A 23362-nucleotide genomic window follows, 5' to 3' on the forward strand; every position below is an offset into this window, starting at 1 on the left:
AAAGGAATTTATAACACTTTAAGATACCTCTCAGATCTTCAATAGTTTCCTGTGTTGGCAGCTCCTAAAAATAAAAAGAATCACACAAAATTAGCATGGGCATTTATTAAATTATGTTGGAAAAAAAGAAATCTATCAATGAAATAGCTATCTAATCAAAAGTTAATTACAGCATTGTTAAGTCACTTAACATCACTGAAATTTGGACATGTACCTTGCACAAAATGCAAGGGGTGGGTAAGGGACACAGTTATAGAACAGTAATGCTCTAAATTGCATCATTGCAATTGTGTGTGATGTTTGGGGAGGGGAAAAAATAATCCAAATTTCTTTAAAAAAAATTGCAGTGTCTAATCCAGATTATTTTTTTAATCACTACAGAATAGAATGTGTTCATTTGTTACATTTTCCCAGCTATGTGTTTCCAAAGTACCAAAATGAAAAGTCTAGTCTCCGGTACTTGGTAACCATTTTTTCAACGGAAAACTAGAGGACAGAGCCATTAAATTATCATGGAATCATTTAGATTGCAAGGAAGATTTGGAGGTCATTTAGTCCAAATCCCCTCTGCCATATACACACACACACTCAAAGCAGGTGCAGTTAGAGCAGGTTGCTCAGGACCATCTCCAGTGGAGCTTTGAATATTTCCAAAGATGGAGATTTCACAACCAATCTGGACAACTCCTTCCAGTATTTGACCACCCTCTTGGGGAAACAAAAAAAATTTAAAAACAGCACAACAAACACACACAAAAAAAATCTTCAGATACAATTGATCAATTTGTAGTTTTCCATGGCTGCAAGCTGCAGCCACTGTCTCTTATCGTGTCACTGGGCACCTCTGAGAAGAGCATGCTCAATCTTCTCTATATCTTTCCACTGGAAGCTGAAGACAGCAGTAAGCTCTTCTTCTAGCCTTACAAAGGCTAAAACATCACATCTGCCTGTCCTCATACATCATGTACATCATTCCTTAATCCCCTTGGTGGCCTCTGCTGGATTATCATCAGCAGGTCAAGGTCTGTAGGAACAAATTGGGGAGCTCAAAACTAAACACAATACTCCAGAGGAATACTTCAAGAGTCTAAATTTAACAGCTTAAGCGCATAACTAAAAAAAAAAGTTACTGGGAAAAATTAATGTGGCTCTCTTCTGGCTGACAGGCACCAAAACCAAGAGAAAATAATTATTATCTCCTAAAATTACATGCTGGTGTCCTGGCAGCAAGAACAGAAAACTAGGTTTGACAACACCCAACCTACATATTTGGAAGTGGGAGACTTGGACAAGATCCCAAGAAGAAACAGGTTTGCAGAATGGACAAATACCAGAATACTGGCAACTCTAGGACAGAAACAAGGTGAAAAATACTTTACCTGGTAAAAGAAAACTATTAATGTCTTTGAATCACACAGATGCTACAAAAAGGGAAAAACACTCCAGGAAATGAGGAAATAGTTCTGAATCAGACCAGGATTTGAACAGTTTGCAGTAAATAGGAACATGGGGTAGGGGTGGAGGGATATGAAGACAGAATGAAGTATCAAATAGCTACTTAGTCAGAAATCACTAACCATCCTCTGCACTGACTGAGGCAGGAATCCTGTAGAAAAAATAGCATGGGATCACATAATTAAAGATTTTATCACAGTATGCATGGGGAGTAGCTTAAGATTACACAGACAGTGTTCATTCCGTTTCTTAATTTTTTGATCCTTAACTCTTCAACCTTCTCATGGGTGTTTCTATTCTTGCTTTAATAATAACATCTACATACCTCCCCTTCATCACTTCAGACACTATTGATTTAGAAAGCATGGCCAATGGCATGGAATACACATACATGTATCTTTAACCTCATGTAGACATCTCCTAGATTTAAATAATGTTTTTTATGCTTTGTTTAACTACTCAAGAGATGTGTAGGGTTCGTTTTATAAGTGTAAGTCACTTACACAAAACCAAATTATTAATGCTCCAGGAGCAGATCCCTTCTAAGGCAACAAGAGGCTGCTCTGATTGCATTAGCCTCTCCCTTCTCTCAAAGCAGCCATAAAAACCAGTTGCTCTTGGCAAGATTTACAAAGGCCATTTGGTATCTATAGAGCGGACAGACCCCTCCTAAGAAGCACAGAATTAGGTATACCAGTTTCAGCTCTGCAAACCCAAACCTTTAGGGCAAGGCTGACCGACAGCAGTGGTAGACCTAGTAGATCCAAGGAACAGCCCTTCCTCCTCCTACGCTTCAAGTGATGAGTGCCTGGCAATGCGAAACACCATGTGGCCAGCTGTGCCCCACATGAAGACACCATTACAGAAAACTTCATACTAACCATGGCTCCAAGTGAGTTCTGGGAGTGCAGAGCCTGTGCCCTTGAACTGTCATGAATCGTTTGGGTAGAGTCATTTTGGTTGGTCTCACCGATGACACCATTATCCCCGGTGTTATTGCTGAAAAGGAAGCAAATGAAAAATAAAGCAATGCCTCTTACCACAGAGGATCACAGTGAGTTTTGGGGAAAAGCTGAGGAATAATAACAGGATAGGAAAAAGTAGCACAGTGCAATGAAGCGAAAGCACATTTTCCCCCTCCAATACTAAAAGCACAGGGCTGAAAAATACTGTAAGCCCATTTTGCACCTCCTTCCTCACCAAGACGACTTGCTAAAAATAAATAACTAAAAAACCTTCGGTATAAAAATGGTTCTGGTGTCTTCCGCGGTAAGCATTGCTATGAGAAATATAATGACATCTCTTCAAACCCCCTATGTGTTTATAATGTCACTTAGCCTGCCTGACACACACACAGATTTATTGGCATTTATTGGGGCTTCTCCTTAGACGTATAACAGTCAAACGCTACTCCTTTCACAATTTTTGCTTTTTACGTCCTTTGACTGTACCCTGGTATACATATTGCTTACCTAACTGCCTGCTTATTTACAAACCTCCCATCAAGCAACCATTTGAAATGCAATACCTAATGTGTATTCATATAATTATGAGACCACAAAATAAAGTTGTTCCTCTGGTTTTAGCCAAGGCAAGCATATATCTATTACTAATTTCATATGTTATAGGCAACTTGTTGATCACTTCCTTTCCTGGTGCATTCAATGATCTGCTAACTCTTTTTACACATACTTTCTGCTAGCTTTTCCATAGATAGAAGAAAGTATTTATGGACAAGGTTTACTAATGAGAAGCAACACATGCTCTTGAGTATAATACAACAAAAATTCAGTTTAAAAAAAAAAATATCAACACTACAGTGAAATGGCAAAAAGAGAGGGTTTAGGCTTATTTGCTTGTTGGTGAGGTTTTTTCTCCCAAAACTTATTTTAAAAACCCTGCAGCTGTATATAAGCTATAAAATTATTTACCTGGAGGTCTCAGTCACCTTTCCACATTTTTTTTTTACTAGTTAGCTTGCTTCGAAAACTTGTTCAACTAACCTGCCAACTACCAGAGCCTGTTTAAAAACTTCTGTCATCCATCTAGTCAAAATACTAAGTTCTTTATTTTCTGATCAAGTACTAAATAATGGACTGTTGTGCCTAGCACCTCCTAGGAGGAAGAGTTATGTGATTTAACACTCAAGTTTTAAGTGATTCCACTTCTAGGCCAAAGCAAAGGCAGAATAATGAAAGTTTGCATTAATTTCATTAGCTAGTGAACAGGAAAACACTGAGGTTCTGTTTAAATTTAAGCCAGCCTAGAACAACTGATAAGCCTTTTAAATAACTGTATCAGACACCTGTAAATAGGAAATAGCTTTGTGGGCTGGCGAGAACTAGAGGAATAGAGCCCGAATGGCATCACCCAATCTAAAATAAAAACCTTATATGATTAGTGGCACATGTAAGAGGCATTTCTCAGAAGAGCCTTGATGCAGGCAGATCTCGACACTCCCCATAACAGAATCATAGAAATATTTGTTTGGTAAAGAGAGACCTTTAAGATCATTAAGTCCAACCAATGTCACTGCCAGGAGCATAGCACAGATGTACACATGTAAACACACAGAAGAACAGTAGCATTTAGGTACACAAACAATCTTGATAGCTTGCACAGAGCTGGCAGTAGCCACTGCAAATGCACCAAAAAATACCCGAAGAAGTTATTTTATACTGAGCTCTCTGTTGAAACTTGACTGGTAGTTGTAACAAACTTACTCGGTTTAAGCTTTGTTTGGACATTTCTATGCTGCCGTCACTAGTGGATGTACCTTATTTCAGCATTTTTCACATCTGTCGTAACACCTGGGAACACTGGAAGCTGCTTGCCAGCTTCACTTGTTTGTATGATTCAAGCTTGAAAAACCAGCAAGAGAGGTCTCCATTTATTCCAAAAAGCATACAGTGGAATATTCTACCTATACACAAATCTGGAAAATGTTAGTACTGGGCTTTAGCCCAATACTGTTTTTACCTTTAATACTATCTCAGCCTGGAGGCAGCCTCATTGACTTTGATTGTTTCTTTGCAGCAAAGACAGAGTACTTGGCTCCTCAGTAGAGAGGCTGCAAATAAGTACCAAATGCTCCTGAGAAATAAAAGCAGTTCTATCTTTCCTCATGAACAGGACCACAGAAACATCATAGGCAGTCACAATAAAATGTAAGGGACAAAAGCAACTTACACATCTAGGTGTGATCTGAGGGGGGAGTTACTATAAGGACACAACGGCAACATGAGCTCAGGCTTTCAAAGCTGTGATGATATTAAAGCATTTTCTTTGCCAACAGGTGCATGCCGGTTCCTCTCCTCTTCCCAGCAGGTAAGCACAGCAGCAAGAGGAAAGAGCAAGCACTTCAGGCTTCCCCAGAAACCTTCTCCCAGGCTTTCTCCAAGATCCTTTAGCGCCTCCCAAAGAGGTCTTCTCCTTCCGCCTTCATCTGCCCAGCTGCTGCCCCACCACTCTCTGCATCAGGTGCAGCTCTGCCTGCTTCACCACAAGCAAGCTGCTGCCACCAAAAATAAAAGCACCAGGTTTTTAAAACTGCCATTCCTCACACACCTGTAAGGAGTTTTCCTACAGTCAACAGGTATTTCTGCTATGCAGGACCATAGTGCAAACTCACGCATTTCACCAAAAGTACCAGCAATGTACAATGAAAACCTTACCTATGATTTGAGGGCTGAACTGTGTTTCCTTTTGGAACCTCTGTATCTTTACATTGCCTTCCATTTTTTCTTGAGAGCTTTTGCTGAATTACTTCACCTTTATCAAACATAAGGTGCAGACGGTAACTAATCACCTTTATTACTGTGAAGAACACTGTCACTGAGCTGCAGTATACAAAAACTGTAACTGCATTTGCTGGAAAAGCCTACAGAAAGAAATAATAAAGACATAATCAAAACACTTTGAGAAGGTGCTACTATTTTTTTTTAAATTTTCAAACTCTTTATTCCTTATTATCTATTATTTGTACCCCTGCTATTTTTGCAACCACAAGAAATAGTGCATCTTCATACAGTATACTTGAGGTCTGCTCACAAAAAAGGTCTAAGGATTTGTTCACATTTCAAACCATTTTACAAGACATTCTTCTTTGGATTAGCTGTAGGTATTATTTATTTCTTTAACAACAATCAGTAAAAAACTCACAATTGACAAACATTGTAAAACCTTTTAAAATACTGCATTACCAGGATAATGCAGCTGCAGCCTTTCCTAAACTATGAACTTATAAAAATACAGACATAAAATCAAACATTAGTTACCTACAAAGAGGAACCCCCTTTTGAAAAATACTGTCATCTTACTGTACTTCTCAGTTATGATTTAGCTGTAAAATGCTGTAGTTTGATCTCCTTTTTCTAACATTTCACAACAGGTTCCCAAGTTTCTTTACCACTGAAGAATTTTAAATAATTTATCAGGACTAGTCAAAACAAATGAATAGAATGCATTTAGAAAGCCAGCCTCTTTGAATTCTTTTTCTGAAGTTCATAATTGTTAATTTGCAGCTGTCTGTGATATGTTTGCTGATGATCTGTGATGAACACTGTATTTCCTAGTCATTAAGTTACAGTTCAACTATAGTCTGTAAAGTTCTTTCACGGACATCACATACTAACAACATTTTTATATGTAAATACTTCCTTACAGTAAAGGACAAATCATAGCAATGAACGTTTGCAATTATAATTAAAGGGCAAAAGCCTTTATCATTATAGTAATGGAACACCCTTATGTATTGTTGTCACGCAGTTGCAGTCTCACAATGACTTTAATTTCTTCTCAGGTTTGCTTTTTAAACAGAGCATTACTATAGCCGTGCACAATTTGTAGGGCAGGGGAGAAAGGAAGATTTTCAATGCTCAGGATTTGCTAAAAGCCTACTGAAGTTAATTTTTTAAGAATGGTCTTACTTTGAGCCTATATCTATCATTTTAAGTATCAGCATTGTAGGTCAAGGAGTATTCGGATGCAAAAGATTAGAATTCTTTTCAGATTCACAAATAAACCATACTGACCACACAGGTGAAAGGAGAAAGGCAAACTTCATCTCCAAAACAAGTCATCACATTTATCTCGATGTTGAAATGAATATACTGAATCATTTCTGTGTTATTACAAGCAAGTGGGTTGCTATTCTGCTGTTGCTTTTGGCTTAGTGAGACTTCATACCTTCAAAATGTACATGCGAAAATTTCCAGGCAAGTCCTTTTTTATTACTATTCTGATTCACATACAAAGAATCTATTGCACAAAAGTGGAGAAGCTATTTAGCACGTAGGTACTACTAATGATCCCTAATAAGAAAGACATTACTTTCTACAAGTTGAGGCTTAGTCTGTTAAGAATACTTTGTGGTACCATGTATATACCGAAACTACGCATGCCCTTCAGTTATTTAGCGAATCTGAGCCAGAAAGGTCATGCTCTCAGGGTATAAAGTTTGGTGGATGGCGTTGAAGAACTTGTGTTTTATGACTAATGTATTTGCAAAACACAAGTTAAAAATTGCTTGGTTTCACAAAGAATGATAAGCAAGTACCTGTAATGATTTGTTGAAAGGAAGGATTTGTTCGGTTTCCGAGAAATCTCTTCGATTACACACTAAAAAGCACAAGCTGACTGCTCATTACTAAGTAACAGCTCAGAATGAGCCACTAGAAAAGAAATGCTCTATAGGCTATATTCATAAAGTTTAATAAATATTATATGAATAATGTCAAGAGGACACAACAAAAAGAGACCACCAGGAACGCAGTCTGTGGGTGCACAGAGCACGCTACAGGAGAGAATCAAAGGAAGTTCCTAGATGGTGGAAAAGAGGGCCAGTTACAGCAAATGCTGAGTGCTGCATGTCCTCATCCCTATCTTGTGACTAGACCTACCAGAGATGCAGCCGAGCCAGCCCGTGCTCTCCCTGACCGTCTGCTTGGGATACACAGCATTTCCCCCATGTACGTGCCATGCATGCTCACAATTCCAAGCTTGCCTACGCATAATAAGGCCAGCACATCCTTAATGTCCTGAATCTTGGGGCAAGCTAAGTAGTACAAGCCAGCAGCTTGCTCTCCACCCACGTGAGCAATTAGGAGAAAGGTGAAGCTGAGAATGGAAAGGTTTTGATTTTCTGAATCAGGCCTCTTGCATAAGAGTACAAGCATCATATAACTGCAGTTCGTGTTCCCAGGTAAATAGGTGAGAGCTATCAAATCTGCTTGAGCTAAGGAGAAATTAAGTTATAGACCGCTGAGGAATTACATGATAGATTCACTTTTGATGCACTATAGTTATAATTAGCCTGGTTTCCTATGGAAACGAGGCTTTATAATCATGCCATGTGTCTGTGTATTCATCATCTCTCTCCATTCCCTCTGCTGAATAACTTTTTAATTCTTTGGCTACTTTCAACTAACTTTGAGAGAATGCACCCCACTGGGACAAGGTCACAGCAGCACACCTCCTGCATTAACAAGAGGAACCCACACAGCTCTCTGGCCTTTTGATTGCCACCCCAGTGACAGGAAAAGCTTCCATTGAGCTGACATCTTATTAGAAGCTAAAAAATAAACCATCCATAAATACAAATTAATTAGAAAGCAGGCTTTGTGACATCCCACAGGTTTCTGTGGAAGCTGTAGCTCTAGCTGTCTTTGCTCTTGCCCAATTAAAAACTGTACAATAATGTACTTTTTGTTTTCCAGTAGCTTCTGCTGTTATACCCTGCACTAGAACGGCGTGGGGTCACAGGCAGAAGGGCAGGCTGGCATCTTCCAAATGTGGCCTGACTTACTAGTGAAAATGCAGAAGAGCTGACCTGCCCATGTAGGGAGGGCCTGTGCCTGGGGCTTCTGCCTGCCCAGAGATCGCTCGCAGAGGAACGGCCAAATTCTTTTTCATGTCTACTAATGTTATCTGAGTATCACAAAGGCAGAGGTGACTGAGGTATATACTTCCTACTAGAAAGGTATGTAATCTTTGAACCAAGCACCACACCTTGTAAAGTGGACTGAATGATTAAAGTTGATTAGACCCAGATGTATCCCAGCTGATGCTTGGGCAACTGGGGCATCAAAGGAAGACAGTGCTGGACCTAGGCCTCACTGCCTTGGTGTGCTACAGAACGTAAGTGAGGAAACTACCAAATAAATATGCAGTCAGCCACTACCATCAGGCTGGCAGAGGTATGAGTGGGAGATGTAATACTGGAGCCAAAGATAAATATTTTTATGTTAATTTAGCTAAATTAATAACCAAGAGATGTCCATCCCACAGTATAAACATGGAAAAACAGGTAGCAAACAAAATTCCAGAGTTGTACACTCAGTTGTGTGTATCCTGCCACACAATAAATACAGTAGATGCAGCGTAGCCCACCTCCCTTAGGATAGTGTAGCTTACCTCTCTTCTGTGGAGGTATACATACCCTTACTTTTACAGGGAGATAAAGTGGGGTAAAGTGTGGCCAAAGGGGACTGGAAGCAGCTGACACACTGCAAGTTTTATTACAGTTTGCTTCTGAGTAATTTATGTGTCCGCACCCTTATACTGCCATGTTGTACTTCTCCTGTCACAGCATGATTTGAAGATCTAATGCGTAAGAGGTAATAACCATGTAAGTTCAATGGCTTCCTGTCCAACAAAAAGCAGAAGAAACTCGCTAAGCTGTTCTGGGGACTCACTGAAATGTGGATGCACATTCTCTTGTGGCTTGTAAAATAAGCTATAGTACAAGCATTCCTCATCTCTGCATCGCTGGTGTTTCACTGGGGCTGAATTCAGCCCAGTGGCTTTGTATAACAATTACCACTATTTTCATGCACAAAACACCTGGGAACCCTGGACTGTTTGGTGGAATAAGACAAATTTAATTCTTAATCTATCATGAGAGTTGACATGGCAAAGTTAGAAGAGATCTCATTACAATTCTGAAAGTTGATTTTACCAGCACTGATGCTCCAAATAATATCCAGTGTACATTTTTAATTGTATATTTATTACTACAAAGGATAAATGAGAAAGAAAAGGAAGAGATGGAAACAGAGATTGCATTTTCAGGAGTGGGGAAGCTAATAACAGAACGATTAGTATCAAAGTACGCTATGCTGACAAAGTGAGAGAATGAAATCCTCGATTCACATGACAGAAACAACTTGATACTATAATCTTCTCGATGCTACTGTCAGCACGTCTCTGCTGAGCCAGTGTGAAAAATCTAAAACCAGCTGGAAAAGTTTTTCCGTTTCATTCAAACCAAACTGTTTCAGAGAGACTTTCTGAAAGTGTAAGTAAGATTATTCCAAGCAAAAGAAAATATTAAAAAGTAGTACTCTAATTTGTTTTGACTTTGCCATTTCAAGAAATGTCAGTGACTGCTTTAGCTAAATCCAAAATTACTGGTGTTGAGTGTGTAACATAAATATCACCCCAAACATTACTGAATATAATATTATAAATAACATTTCCCAAATAAATCCTTTAGTCAAAAAGTGGGTTCAAGTTTCTAAATGGCAAGAATACATGTCTTGCACAAAGTTTACGAAGTCTAACCATTTAAAAGCAAGAAAACAAATACCTGAGGAAATCATTACTCTCAAGCAGCCAGCATAATAAATGCATTATTTGTATCAAGATAAGGAATTCTCATAGCAGTACATTAGCTCAAGAACACAAGTCCTGCATTTCACCAGATGATTCATCAGAAAAGTCAGCCAGTCTGCGTAAAAAGCAAGTCCATCTAGATAGGCAAAGATGAAGCCCGATGGAAAGTTCAGTAGATAAGTTAGGTTTTCTCCCCTTCCCTTTAAATAATGTCTTTTTTTTACCCTAGCTCTGACCTACCATCTTTGTATCCAGTGTTCTTTTGTGTAACCCTGCATGCCTTCTTCTATGCTATTAGTTCAGAAGTTTCCCACAAGGAAATACATACTCTTTCAGTATCTTTCAGATACATACTTAACATCAACTGGAAAAAAGTTAACCTTAACTTTTTCTTTATAATCACACATATCACTTTGACAGTAAATTCCACAACGTAAGACTCTTGCTGGTTTACGGAGGAAATAGACCCTATCAATCAGAAGAAAGCATATTGTTATCTTGGTCCATTAACTCCATGATCCGTGCTTGCAGGAATTCACTGCAATCCATGCCACAAAATGTGGTACATAAATTGATTTTTAAAAATACAAGGTTTCCTTTTCACTGGGGTTGCAGAGGGATTCACGAATGCTCTTTGCTTTACAAAATCAGGCCAATATCTGACCATGGAGGGAAAAGAAACCTATTTAGAAATTTTATCCAACAAAAAAAAATTCTACGGAACTTAGTAAAGAATTTAGTTGAGTCACCGTGAGAACCAAAGGGATGTAAATAGTTTCCAATGGAGGCAAAATTAACCTACAATCACTAAAGAACATGCTAATGAATAGATGCAATGATCCAGCAAACTATACTTTTAAGTGAGAAAAACACAGTAGGAAAACACAGAAAAATAGAGCAAAAGTTTCAAGTTCTCAAGGAAAATAATTTTAAAGTCTGGCAAATAAACTCTAGTTATTAAAATTATTTATTTGCAATGTTTAAATTTCAGCACAAAGGGAGCTGCATGTCGCCAAAAAGCCACATGACTCACCAGTGACATTCAGCAAGGCATACTAGTTACTTGGGTTTGGGATTTTTCCATTTATTTACCCTTCTCAGAAGGTAAGACTGGAACAGACTTGAAACAAAAAATGTGTCTAGAAGTTTTTTGGTGGTTTTTTTTTGTTTTTTGAACGAACGTCCACACGGTCATTGGGCGTTCACAGAGTCCAGCATCGCACCCCTTCCCACGTATCCCTACCCGCCTGCTTCAGCCGGGCCAAGAGGTCCGGCCCCAGACTACCCCCCTTCACCTTTAGACACAAAATCCTCACCTAAAAGCCAATATGCCTATTTTTTAACCCCTCCCAGGGGTCAGTTTATCCCCCGTCGCCCTCTCCGCTGCTGCCTCCACGCCGCGGTCCGCGGCGCCCCCTCCCGCCCCGCTCAGCCCCCCCCGCGCCCCGGGCCGGCTCTCACCAGGTGCAGGGCCATGGGCAGCGTCAGCAGGAACAGCCACAGATAGAGGTGGCAGCTGTTGGTGAAGGCGCCCTGCTCCGGGTCGTGGTACCAGCCCCCGGTCAGCGCCGCCCACACGCCCTGCCCCACCAGCCGCGCCGCCGGCGACACCATGGCCGCCCCCCGCCGCCACCGCCGCCCCTCAGCCGCCCGCCGCCGTCGCCATGCCGGGCGCCCGCGGATTCTCCCATGGTGCCCCGCGACGCTGAGCATCCCGCCCGCCCCACCCCGAGCGCCGCCGCCGCCGCCGCCGCCGCCGGGAGGGCGCCGCTACGGGCCACCCCCCTCTCCGCCCCGGGCACGGCGTCCCCCTCGTCCCCGCCGCGGTACGGCGCGGGGGGCGCCGCCCCACTGCCGGGCGGGAGGACCAGGCCCGCCTGGTGGGAGTGGGCGGCGGCGTACGGAAGCCGCAGGGAGGAGAGGGGGCCGGGCGGAGGCGGGAGACAGCTCTGGCGCGGAGGCGTCCGTCACCGCGGCGTTCCGCCCGGGGCGGCAGCGAGGTTGCTTCACAGGTGCAAAAAATGCGCGGCAAAGGGGCAGCACCGGCATCAGCCAGATGCGCTGCTCCCCTCATCGGTCACACCCCCCCGCCGCCTACGTTTTCATTGCCGGTTATTAATTTTACCTGACGCATCACGAGCTTTTGAGCTTCAAGCTCTACCCAGCTTCAGTGTTGACCTTTTTGTGTTGCTTTGAGCTGTATTTTGGACAGGCAGGTGGAGAAATTCTGTAAAAGCCATTAGATTTCTTACAAGAAAGACTTTTGTGTTAAAGAGTTTCACAGCAGCTGACCTCAAATTAGCAAAAGGAAAAGGCACATGAAGGACGGGGGAAAGACAGATGTGGGAAGCAGTGAGGAGAGGAGCTGAAGCGGAGGATGGAGCCAAGTGAAAGCTTGAGGCCAAAGGCAATAAAGGATGTGGGATAAGGATACAGGGCATAACCCAGAAGGAAGGGGTGTAAGGCTGGGCTGTGAACACCAGAGTCAATTGTACACAGCGCTCCCTTCCTCTCACCCTCTGCCATCATAAAATAGCAGTGAACTTCAATTGTATGTCTCTCATCAACCCCTTCTGGGGACTTTTCCACGTTTACAGGCTTTTATTGCAGTTTTGTGAAGGACGCATGTATGAAATGAAGGCAGCCATGCAACTTGCACATTTCTGGACCAAATTTACTCCACTTTCATTGCTCCTGACACACTGCTCCAGCATGCCTTGTATGGATTTTTTAGACAAAGACACCAGAGATGCAATTAAACAACCACATTTGTGAGCTAATGCACCACATCTCAGCTCGCTTCCTGATGTTGCAGGCGATGTGGCCACGCTGGATGCCTGTGTCAGCTTGATGGGAGGGATGATACAGCAGCACGAACAAGCGGCTGGCACGAATGGCACCGCTTCCTTCAGGGGCACTGGCACACTCACACATCTGTGGATCTGTAGCCATGGGGCTTGAGTACTTGTTTGGTGTGTCCTTGGTAAGCAGGGAAGTCTTTTGATCTGTGTGAAGGAGGCACAGTCCCAGCACTGCCTCGTGTGCCTCCCCTGTGTACCCATCCTACCTAAACCTCTCCCTTGTTGAGTGGAAAATTTTTATTTTACCCTTTCCAGCTTCTTTTCAAAGATGACAGTTAGTTAACACAAATGTAATGATCAAATCAAGTGCAATAGCCTGCTACAAATAACATTTTTGATATCTAGTAATTAAAAACATTAATTTAGCAGAAACTACTGAAGTTCTTTTCCATATGCATACTGGCAAATAAGAATATTTACACGCACAGCTTCAAAAAAGAGAGATGGGTAAGAAGAGATGGAAATTAAAAGCTTCTTCAAAACCTCCTCTGTTTTTGAGCCCTCTAACTCATGTAGGTTATTCTTTGGAAGCCCCAGGTGGTGAAGGCTTCATCAGAGTTGATATAACACTGGGTCTTGTTAGGGTGACTTGTCCGCTCATCTCGCAAATTTTCAACTCTTCCTTATCTTCAGATGATGTTGACACTAAACAATTTTTGGTATCATTTTACTTGCAGGAATGAAGGGTTCCTGTAACTTCCAGCTCAGGATACGTGTTCTGGACACAGCGCAGATGCACAGTACTACACCTACAGTTGCAGGAGTGCCAAAGATGAAAAATGTGACCACTTTTCTCTCAAGAGAAGCCAATGACAGACTGAGCCGAAAGCTTTGCCCTCTGTCCGCTGTTCTTCCCAACGGTGACTCCACTAGGTGGTGCCACCAGAAACGTTACAGCCGCTTGACAGTGTTCCCCGCAACGTCATTTCCATTATCAGAACTCCTAGGAACACCAATTACATCCCAGGATCCTAGGGCACTAGGTGCTGCAGAAACACTGAACGAAGAATAACCCGAGTATAGCAGTTGCTAGTAGGTAATGGTACTTCAGAGAGTAAATTTTTGAATAATAGCTCCAAATAAATATTTTAACTTTTCACTGTCCTGCAACCAATGCCTTACCTGATCCAAAACATTCCTCACTTAATTAGTTCCCGCAGATTCCTTTAGATAACAGATAAAGTTCAAGGTGGAATTTGTGTGGCAGAATGCTTCTATTACAACATACTTTATGGCTTTTATAATAAAGCAAATATGCAGATAAGGAAAGGGCTTATAATTATCCCTCTGAATAGCTGCAAGGCATTCTCTTACATTAAAGGAAATGGGAAAAGACTAAACAGACATGCTGGTTCTGCATTCTTTCTTTCTGGTTAACATGGTTCAGTAAGTCACCTTCTGTGTAACTTTCTTTTTGCCTTGTGTCTACCACTATAGACACAGTTTAGACTGTGGAATAAACAAGAATTTATGATTTTTTGATACGGTGATTTTAATTTTTTTAAATTACTGTCTTTATGTTGGAGCCTTAGTCCTGTGATATCCAGTTGCAAATTTTGTGATTATGTAGGGACATACAGTGCTCTGGATGTGGCGTTTTGTGCAAGAAGTTGAGAGGCATCCATCACACCTATTTTTTCTACCTGGCAGGGCAGTCTGGCACTTTCCCCAAGCCTCTTCTTTCCACCTCTGGGCTTCTGCTGACAGCAGCCGCGTCCAGAACAACAGGTACCGCAGCACAAAGTGATCAACTCTGAGAGTTCCACTTTGAACCACGCTTCCCACAGTGCTGAGAAGAGAGTACGTCCCCAGCCCATACACTTCCCTCTGACTTCCAACGAAACGACCACTGCAGTTTAGGAAGTGATACGACTTTTTCACCTAAAGCCAGTTAAATTTTTATCCAGAAATAGCACATACACAGCATTTTCCAGGCAAGCTCCTAACGAAAGGATGGTGTGATCGCGCCCCGGAGCCGGGACCGTCTCAGCCCGTGCGCGGACGGGACAGCGAGCAGGGGAGGGAGCCGAGGAGCGGCGGGGCGCGGGAAAGGGGAAACACCAACTGAGGAAGTTCAGTTTCTTCAGAAACTGCTTGGGTTTTATTCTGGTGAAGTCCCAACACCGTACAACGAAGGAGAGGGGAAGCTGCTGGCGGAGGCACGAATCCCTCGACCCGCTCTGCCGTCCGCGAAGGACGCAGCAACCCGGGGCGGGCGCCTGAGGACGGCCTGCACCGAGACGCCGCCACCACCTCTCCGGGCGCCACCGGCTCACCCCAGCACCCTTCCCGGCTCCGCGCAGGGCGGGCTCGGGCCACCTCTGCCCCAACCCTCCCGCGACGACGCTGCGCGGCGGGCTGGGCCCGGCGGTGCCGTCACATCTGGCCGGACGGGACCGCTGCGATCGCCCCGCCCGCCCGCCGCGGCGGCCGGAGCCTGCCAGTCTGCGCGCGTGGGAGGGCGGGCGCGGGCACCTACCTGCCCGCACGCCCGCCGGCCGCCCGCTCCCACCACCGCCCCCCCGCCCGCCTCCAGCGCTCGGCCCCACGTGACGGCCGGTGGCCAATCGCCGGGGGCAGGGCGCGGAGGCGGGAGGGAGGTCGGGGGGCACCGCCACTCCCCTGCCCGCCTTTCCCCGCGCGCGCGCTTGCGCCCTACCTGCCGGAGCCCGGCGGCGGCGGTGGCGACCGGGCCGGGCGTGCCCCGCCCCTTGCCCGCGCCCCGCCCCTTCCCCCTGACCGGCGCCCCCACCCCTCCCCCTTCCCGCGGCTCCCCCTCGGCGGCGGCAGGTGAGGATGCGGCTGGGCGGGCGCCCCCGCGTTGGCGGCGCTGGCGGCCGCCGGGGCTGAGGTCGCTGCCATGGCTGTGCCGGGCGCCGGGGCGGCGGCCGCTGGCGGGGGTCCGTGCCCGCTGTGGACGGCGCTGTACGACTACGAGGCGAGCGGCGAGGACGAGCTGAGCCTGCGGCGGGGGGACGTGGTGGAGGTGCTGTCGCAGGACGCGGCCGTGTCCGGCGACGACGGCTGGTGGGCGGGGAAGATCCGCCACCGCCTCGGCATCTTCCCCGCCAACTACGTGACCCGCCAGCCGCGCGGCGGGGCGGCGGGGACCGGCGGCGGGCGGGGGGACCCCGCGGGCAGCCTGACGGAGATCGACTTCCAGCACCTGGAGCTGCAGGAGATCATCGGCGTCGGGGGCTTCGGGAAGGTGTACCGGGCCACCTGGCGGGGCCAGGAGGTGGCCGTGAAGGCGGCGCGGCAGGACCCCGACGAGGACATCACGGCCACGGCGGAGAGCGTGCGGCAGGAGGCCAAGCTCTTCTCCATGCTGAGGCACCCCAACATCATCGCCCTGCACGGGGTCTGCTTGCGGGAGCCCAACCTCTGCCTCGTCATGGAGTTCGCCCGCGGCGGCTCCCTCAACAGGGCCCTGGCCGCCGCCGCCGCCCCCGGGGCCGGGGCCGCCCGCGGAGGCCGCCGCATCCCCCCGCACATCCTGGTGAACTGGGCGGTGCAGATCGCCCGCGGCATGCTCTACCTGCACGACGAGGCCATCGTGCCCATCCTGCACCGGGACCTCAAGTCGAGCAACAGTGAGTCCCGACCGGGGGAGGTGGGGGGTGAGGAGGGGCCTTCGGGCCGCAGCGGGCGGTGAGGCGGCAGCCGGGGGATCCCCGTTCCTCCGCCGCGGCCGGGCTGCAGCGCGGCGCCGGCCCCTCGCCTGAGGCTGCCCGGCGCGGGGGCCCCGGCGCGGCGGCGCTGGCCGTGGCCGTGGCCGCGGCCCGACGGTGGGCGGCTCGCTCAGGAGACGGGCGGCCAGGCCTGGACGGGCACGGTCCGGGAGTCCAGTTTCACCGGGAGGTGGGTTTTGCAAGCTGGGCGGCTTGGGCACCGTCTGGCAGAAGCTGGGGCTGTCGGCAGGTTAGCTGCTATGAGCTGGTTACAGACCCGCTGTGAAAAGGTGGGAGAAAAGGGCTTACCTGCAACGCGTGCAGGGCAAAGTCCTGTTCTCTTGGATGGGAGCTCATTAAAAGCAAAGAGGGATAAAATTCTCTGCACAACCACACTTGCAAGTCCGCTAGACTTCTTTTACTCCAATGCGTTGTGTAGTCCTAGCTTTAAAAGTCGCAGTAAATGAAGTGCCTTGTATATCGCTTCTGTTTTGCTGCCCAGCAATGATGTGTGCTTCTGTTTTTCATTGCATGGCTTGAGCATTGCTACAATTCATTCACTTAGTGAACACTGAGGTAGAAATTACAGTAGCTTAAAATGAGTAGAAACACTTGTGCAGTTGTCAGATTTGCTTTCATCCTTTGACAAGGACAAAAGCACCTGAAAGACTGAGGCAGTTGCTCGACTCGTGCCATACTTGGTTTGCCTGTCAATACAAGAGCATCAAAGATTTTGTCAGCTGTGGTGTTGGAAGGCTGGCTTACTAGAAGTGTTTATGACTTACCATTATAGTTGTGTTTTGAATTGGTGACCTGAAAGTGGAAATCTGTGTGATTCTGTAAATGTCTGAAGACACCTCTACACTCTTTCCTTTTGTTCTGAATGGTCCAAATTGCAACAATGTTACTTCCCCCCCCTGCCCCCCCCAGTTAAGAGTCCTTAACTAGTCCAGTAGAAATAAAAAAGCTCCATTCAAGTTTGAAGCAATTTGTTTAAAGGCCTTTGCAGTGTGTCTTGAAGGTCATCATGCATGGGTTGTTAAGACAAGGCTCAGTCATGGGACTGTTCCTGAGAATACTTTCACTATTTGTTTGATAAAGAAAGGACCTAGCTCATCTGTGTTTCTGGTTCTGTTTGTAGCACAAGATGATGAACTCCTGGAACTTACTTTTAGGGTCGTGGCCAACACTTTAATTTCTAGCAAGTTGTCTGTGTGCAGCTTGTGCCTTCTGAGTTTGCTGCTGTGTTCAGAGTGAGCTGCTGTACCTTAGTGGCTTTCCTTAGACAAAGTGGATTGCTACACACTGCCCCCCTAATGTGACAATGGCAAAGTCCGTATCTGAAATGAATTAATAACCCTGTAGTTTAGCGTAGCACATAGAGCTGAGATGGTGACTGTTGTGAACTAATTACCATTAACATCTCTGTATATGTGGATAATGGCAGAATATTTTAAAAATATACTTTTGATTATAACCTCAGCATATGTGCCTATTTACCGCTTTTTATTAACAACTGTTGTTGCGTGATCACTTAGCTACTTTGTTTTCTCACCCATATTTCTTAATCTTAGCAAAGCTTGAGAACATTATTGAATATTCTAAATAGAATTATGTCTCTTGATCGTCCAACTAAATTATAATGTTGGAAGACAATGGTGTGCTAGTGGTACAATATATCATAGTACTTAAGTTCAACAACATTAATTTAAAATGACTGCAAATCAAGACAATATCCCCTGTTTTGTTAACTCGTCTATTCATCAAAGATTTCACTTCATTCTTTCACTGTAGTCCTTTCCAGTCTTATGTAGTGGGAGCAGAAAGCTGCCAGGGTTGACTGATCAAATTGCTTGGTGTGGCTAGTAACAGTCTAGCAGTGGCTGTAGCTGCAAGATGGATCTGGCTGCACAGTTCCTCAACTGGTCATCGCTGCTCTCCATGGACTGCTAATGGCAGCGGTTTGGTGCTCTCCATTAAGCAGCTCTAGGTAGGAGAAGAAAGTATCGGTTTTGTGCTAGCTTAGTTATTTCTGTTAAGAAGGAATTGGAAAAATGACTGCCCTTAACATGGGGTGGTAAGGAATGCTCACCAACCTATTGCCCTAGCAAATAGGCAGGAACTAATTTTTCCAGCCAGGGGAAGGCTTCCACCAGTATATTTGATCTGGAAAGGGTGTATGTCTGGCCTTGTCGTTGGCAGACAATGGACAGAGCAAGCATCTCAAAGGCATTTGTGTTATTTCTCCCTGAGCAATTTTATGGAGTTGGGATCTATGGGCCATCATAGCTAGTGCAGTTTTGCTGATGACAAATTGACATGACTGGAGAGAAGGTGCTAAAAACAGAAGAGCCATGGAAGCAGCAGGGTTTTATTAAGAGCAATGACGATCTAGGTTTGTATGCACAAGTGTCCTTGAGCTGCTTTTGGCAGGTGGGAAAAGGTTTTTGTTTCTGATAAAGCAAGAAAAGGGAAATAAATAGATGGGGAAATGTTTTCTATATTGGGAAGAAAAACTAACAGACTTGGTTGTGAGGGCTGAAAAAGGAAGTAAGGGTGAGTTTAGCTGGTAGCAGAGTTTCTCCAATTCTGGAGTCCATGGAAAATAAAAGTAATGTTTTAATGTTATTCACAAGTAGACCAAACAAAGGTGTAAATAACTCTTTCAGCTTTGGTTACGTGTGATAAAATGAAACATAGTAACCATGGTTGCTAATGTTGCTTTGCAAATTTTGGATGCTTTGTAAAACCTTGTGTACGTGACAGGGTACAAAGTTTCTCTGAAAAAGAACATGGTCTATTTTGAGAATAACTTCCTCATAATCAGTTCTTATGTTCTTAGATAGACTTTATAGACTAAGGAGATAATCTAAAATTAAGAATTAAGAGGTGGACTTTACCTATCTAAAATCTGAAGAAAAAGTTTGAAATAAAATTTCAAGTTTTGCAAACCATCATGGGTAGTCAAGGATGATACTTTGACTGAAAAGCAGATATCTTAAAAACTGTGAAAATACAAACATTCTCAAATATATCTCCTGGGTACAAACTTAGTCTTGATTAAGCATGCCAACTAATTATGAAAAAGTTAAGTTTTACTTTAAAAAAAAATGAGTAAAAACAAACAAACAAAAACCCAAAACCAAACACACAAGTAAAACCCAGGAATTCATCTACAAGACAGGACACTAATAGTTACATGTGGTTTTTTTAGTACATCTCATCTGTTTTGCTGACTCTTTGAAAGGGCAACTCTTTTTCTCTAGGGGAATCAAATTGCTTTCTTCTGGGCAAGGACACCTTGTTAGTTATGAGACGTGGTTGTTTAGAGGCTTGGTGCAGCCTTTCCTGATTATTTTTTAGTATTCTGAAGAAAGCTAGTAATACGTTCAGATAGACTTTGCAAGGTTTTTACTTTCTAGAGTCTAGTGTAGAGAAAGCAGAGGTTCATGTTTCTGGGATTGATTTCAGACTGTGCAGTACTTCTGCATTAAAAAAAATAAAAACACTTTATCTCTAGTGCGTTAACTTTGTGTACTTCTAGGAAGCATTACAAAAGGTTCTGAATATCTTGCTTACCCCACAGACCCATCCAAGAGTACAAGTAAAGCACAAAGTTAATTCAGTGCAGATTATGTGTACTAACACAATACTGATAAAGTACTCTGTAGTCATTTGTTGTAGATGGATATGCAAGTAGGGTTCAGTTTGCTATGGCTTTCACCAGCTCCTCTGACATCCCAGGATCCTTTGCTGCCCTCAGCTCTCTGAAGTGTGTTGATTTCGTATCACTTTTTGAAACCATCAAGAACAGCTTGAGTTTCAAGGATTGTTGAATAAGGTGACAATGCTGAGAGTAACACTTAAAATCGGAACGAATCAAACATACAAGAGTGCAGTGAAACTGCAATGGGATGATCCGCTTTAATGTGACATTCTTCAAACTAGTCTCATGAAAAACATTTGGAAAATAGAAATCATTTGTTTTTAAAACCTCAAAAGGAAGTGTGATGCGGTTTGACGGAACTGTTGAATCAGTTGCTTTTGATGAGGGAAGATGCCTTGGAGTTTTGAGAAAAACAAGAACAAATTATCTCTGGTTCTTTGCTTTTACAGGTTATTTGCAGCATGATTGCTCAAGTTACACTGTTAAACACCTTTACAATAGGATGGGTAGGTTTTCAAGAACTCTTAAAAACTACTTCGCCTCTAACTTCTCCACCTAGCATCTTTACACTAGCTGTTTGGGGAGAGGAAGAGCAAGAAAATGGAGTTAAGCCTATCTGCCACCTCCTGAGCAGATTCACTTAATTCTGAAACCAGTGGGGTGCATAATTTGTCTCTTGGCTCGGTTTTGAAGAGAGAAGACTTGTTCACGTCACAAGTAGAGCTGTAAGGATTGCTTAGATCTTACTAAATGCTTGAAAATTCAGTATCTTCTAATGTACAGTTACCAAGAAAAGTAAAAATGAAATTACATTAAAATTGTCTTTGGTAGTTTTGAGGGAGAAGAGAGATGGCTTTTGAGCAGATTGGAGCTTCAACCTAACTTTCTTTGTCTGGAAATAAATTTCCAACATGTCCTCTAAAGGCAGTGAAACTTGAGTTGTTTGTGTCAATAGCACTGTGCCAATTACTGCTCACCTGTTACACTGTAACAAAACTAGTAAACCTCATTTTCCACTGGTATGCGTTTTACATCTCTCCTCCTCCTGGCATTCCCCTTCGTGGAACTGCTGCTCTTCTGTTCCCTCCTGCACCCCTAGTGTCCCAGAGTGGCGACCTTCAAGGCTGGGTGACTCCTCCACCTCCTATAGCCGGCTGCACATGCCATAATGGGTCTGAAACTGCATGTATTGCCTGGCTAGCTCCAAAACTCCTACTGGCCTGCCTCTCTGAGCTCTGGAGAGGAATGAACTTTTTTTTTTTTTTTCCCCTGACAGAGCTAACTGCAGTTCCTCTTCTGTAAGGCAGCTGACTTTCATGAAACCGTAGGAACCATATCTCTGAGAACATGGTATCGCCTTGACTAATGTCAATCAGATAAAATCGTGGGGCCAGAAGTTATTTACCAGTTTAAAGTTCTTATGCTGTGGTTTTCCATGCTGTGTTCATGTAGGAAGTCATGGCACTTCAATGCTTTGTGCTATTCTTAGTTATTTAAATTGCATAAAGCTAGAAACTGTTCCAGGTACACCGGCTTTCTATCTCATCTATGTGAGTGGCAGTAGCCCTGCCTTGTGTTTTGCTGTAAAGATAATGCTGCTGCATTACAACATAAGAACTGGTCGTACATCCTGAAATCCTGGAAATGTGTAACAGAAAAACACCAGACCCCAAAATCAAACCACCCTCACGCAAACCATGGCAGGATTGCAGAATTTTGTCAGTCTGGGATACGGCATCTCTCTTTTGAAGGTTGTGGTCTATTAAAAGGTAGCATGCCATTGAATTCTAATAAGTTTTTCTTTGTATATAGTTGTGTCACTTGAAAATGTTCTACTGTAGTTCATAAAACATTGCTCCTAGTAATTTGCTTCATTATTTGATGCGTGCTCAGACTTTGTAGATAGAGATTTTTTTTTTTTTGGGAGACCCTGAAGGACTGTTGGATTCTGTGGGAGCAGCAAATGCTTGGTTGCCTTGAGCTATAGTGTATCTTCTCCCAGTTCATCAAAGGAAATGCTTTGTTTTATGCCTGTTTTATATTCACTTGATAGGTTTGCTTGCTACATGTAAATACGTTGTATATTTTGTGTTCAGAAAGGGATGCTGGAATTCAAGAAAGGACAATGTTGAGTATCTGCTCCAGTTGTCTCAGTCTACGGTAGAAATAACTGGCACTAAAATGTCGTAGAGGCTTATTTCCAGTTAAAGGATATGTTTCAGCATTAAAAATTAATATTCAGGAACTTAATGATTTTAATACAGTATCTTTCAAATGAAATTTTGTGAACTACTACTCTGCGGCACAATGTTTGTTTGTACAGTCTATAGGCATCCAGAGGAGGAACAGCATCCAGCAATTATTTTATTTGTAGATGAAGTCTTAATTGCAATAGCCATTTATTTGACCTTGATCTACTATCTTCTAAATTTGCTACCATTTGATCTTTTTCTGTATCTCAAGTCTGGACATTAACAGGTGGGGAAAAATGCTCATTAATTTAGAACAAATTCCCTCAAATGTGACAAGGCTCGAGTATATTTACATATAGTCCTTAATGCTGCAAACAATATTCTAGGATGAAACACTTGCTAAATTCAATATAATGAGTTTAAAACCCATGAACTTTCAATACCCATATTTAGAATGAATTTTTAATACAGACTTTCATTTTAATGTTTCCCCAACTATGTCCATCTGACAACTGTAGACTTGTTCCTTATTTGTTGTTGGGACTCTTTGCATCTTTAACAGGTAGTATTATTAATTTAAGAATAATATTACTTTGATCTTTTTCTGGGTCTTGGTTGATTCTTCATGTCTTTCTCTTCTCCCTGTCTTTGTTCTCGCTCTCATTGTAAGACACCAAGTGATCTGGTTTACAGCTGTGGGAAGTTTTTTTTCTTTTTTTCCTGCTCCATGTTGGACTCTTTCCTAGCAGATTTCTGCAGGAGGCTCATTTGCACCAAGGTTTCTGGTGATCTCTTCATGTCCAACATGGGGAGTCACAGCAAAATGTCACATTTGCTGACCATTCTATTTTGAGGTAGCATTATAAATTGAAGTGTAGGACTTTGGATTACAGCGTTTGTAAT

The 23362-nt window shown here is 43.8% G+C and overlaps 2 protein-coding genes across 2 annotated transcripts in view; one reads left to right on the top strand and one right to left on the bottom strand.

The window, feature by feature from the left end:
* Window positions 1–11697, bottom strand: part of PCNX2 (pecanex 2) — a 149383-nt gene extending 137686 nt beyond the window's left edge. The window contains exons 1-4 of the mRNA XM_065631048.1: window positions 11530–11697; window positions 5130–5335; window positions 2337–2454; window positions 28–64 (exon numbers count right to left, since the gene is read on the bottom strand). Coding sequence (XP_065487120.1) covers window positions 28–64; window positions 2337–2454; window positions 5130–5335; window positions 11530–11682 — 514 coding nt within the window. The 5' untranslated portion in view covers window positions 11683–11697. The remainder of the gene's footprint in view (window positions 1–27; window positions 65–2336; window positions 2455–5129; window positions 5336–11529) is intronic.
* A 4092-nt stretch (window positions 11698–15789) lies between these two features.
* Window positions 15790–23362, top strand: part of MAP3K21 (mitogen-activated protein kinase kinase kinase 21) — a 41798-nt gene continuing 34225 nt past the window's right edge. Inside the window, exon 1 of the mRNA XM_065631845.1 lies at window positions 15790–16522. Within this exon, the coding sequence (XP_065487917.1) occupies window positions 15790–16522 (733 nt within the window). The remainder of the gene's footprint in view (window positions 16523–23362) is intronic.

This window comes from Caloenas nicobarica, chromosome 3, assembly GCF_036013445.1.
Source record: "Caloenas nicobarica isolate bCalNic1 chromosome 3, bCalNic1.hap1, whole genome shotgun sequence".
In the NCBI taxonomy this organism is placed as follows: Eukaryota; Metazoa; Chordata; class Aves; order Columbiformes; family Columbidae; genus Caloenas; species Caloenas nicobarica.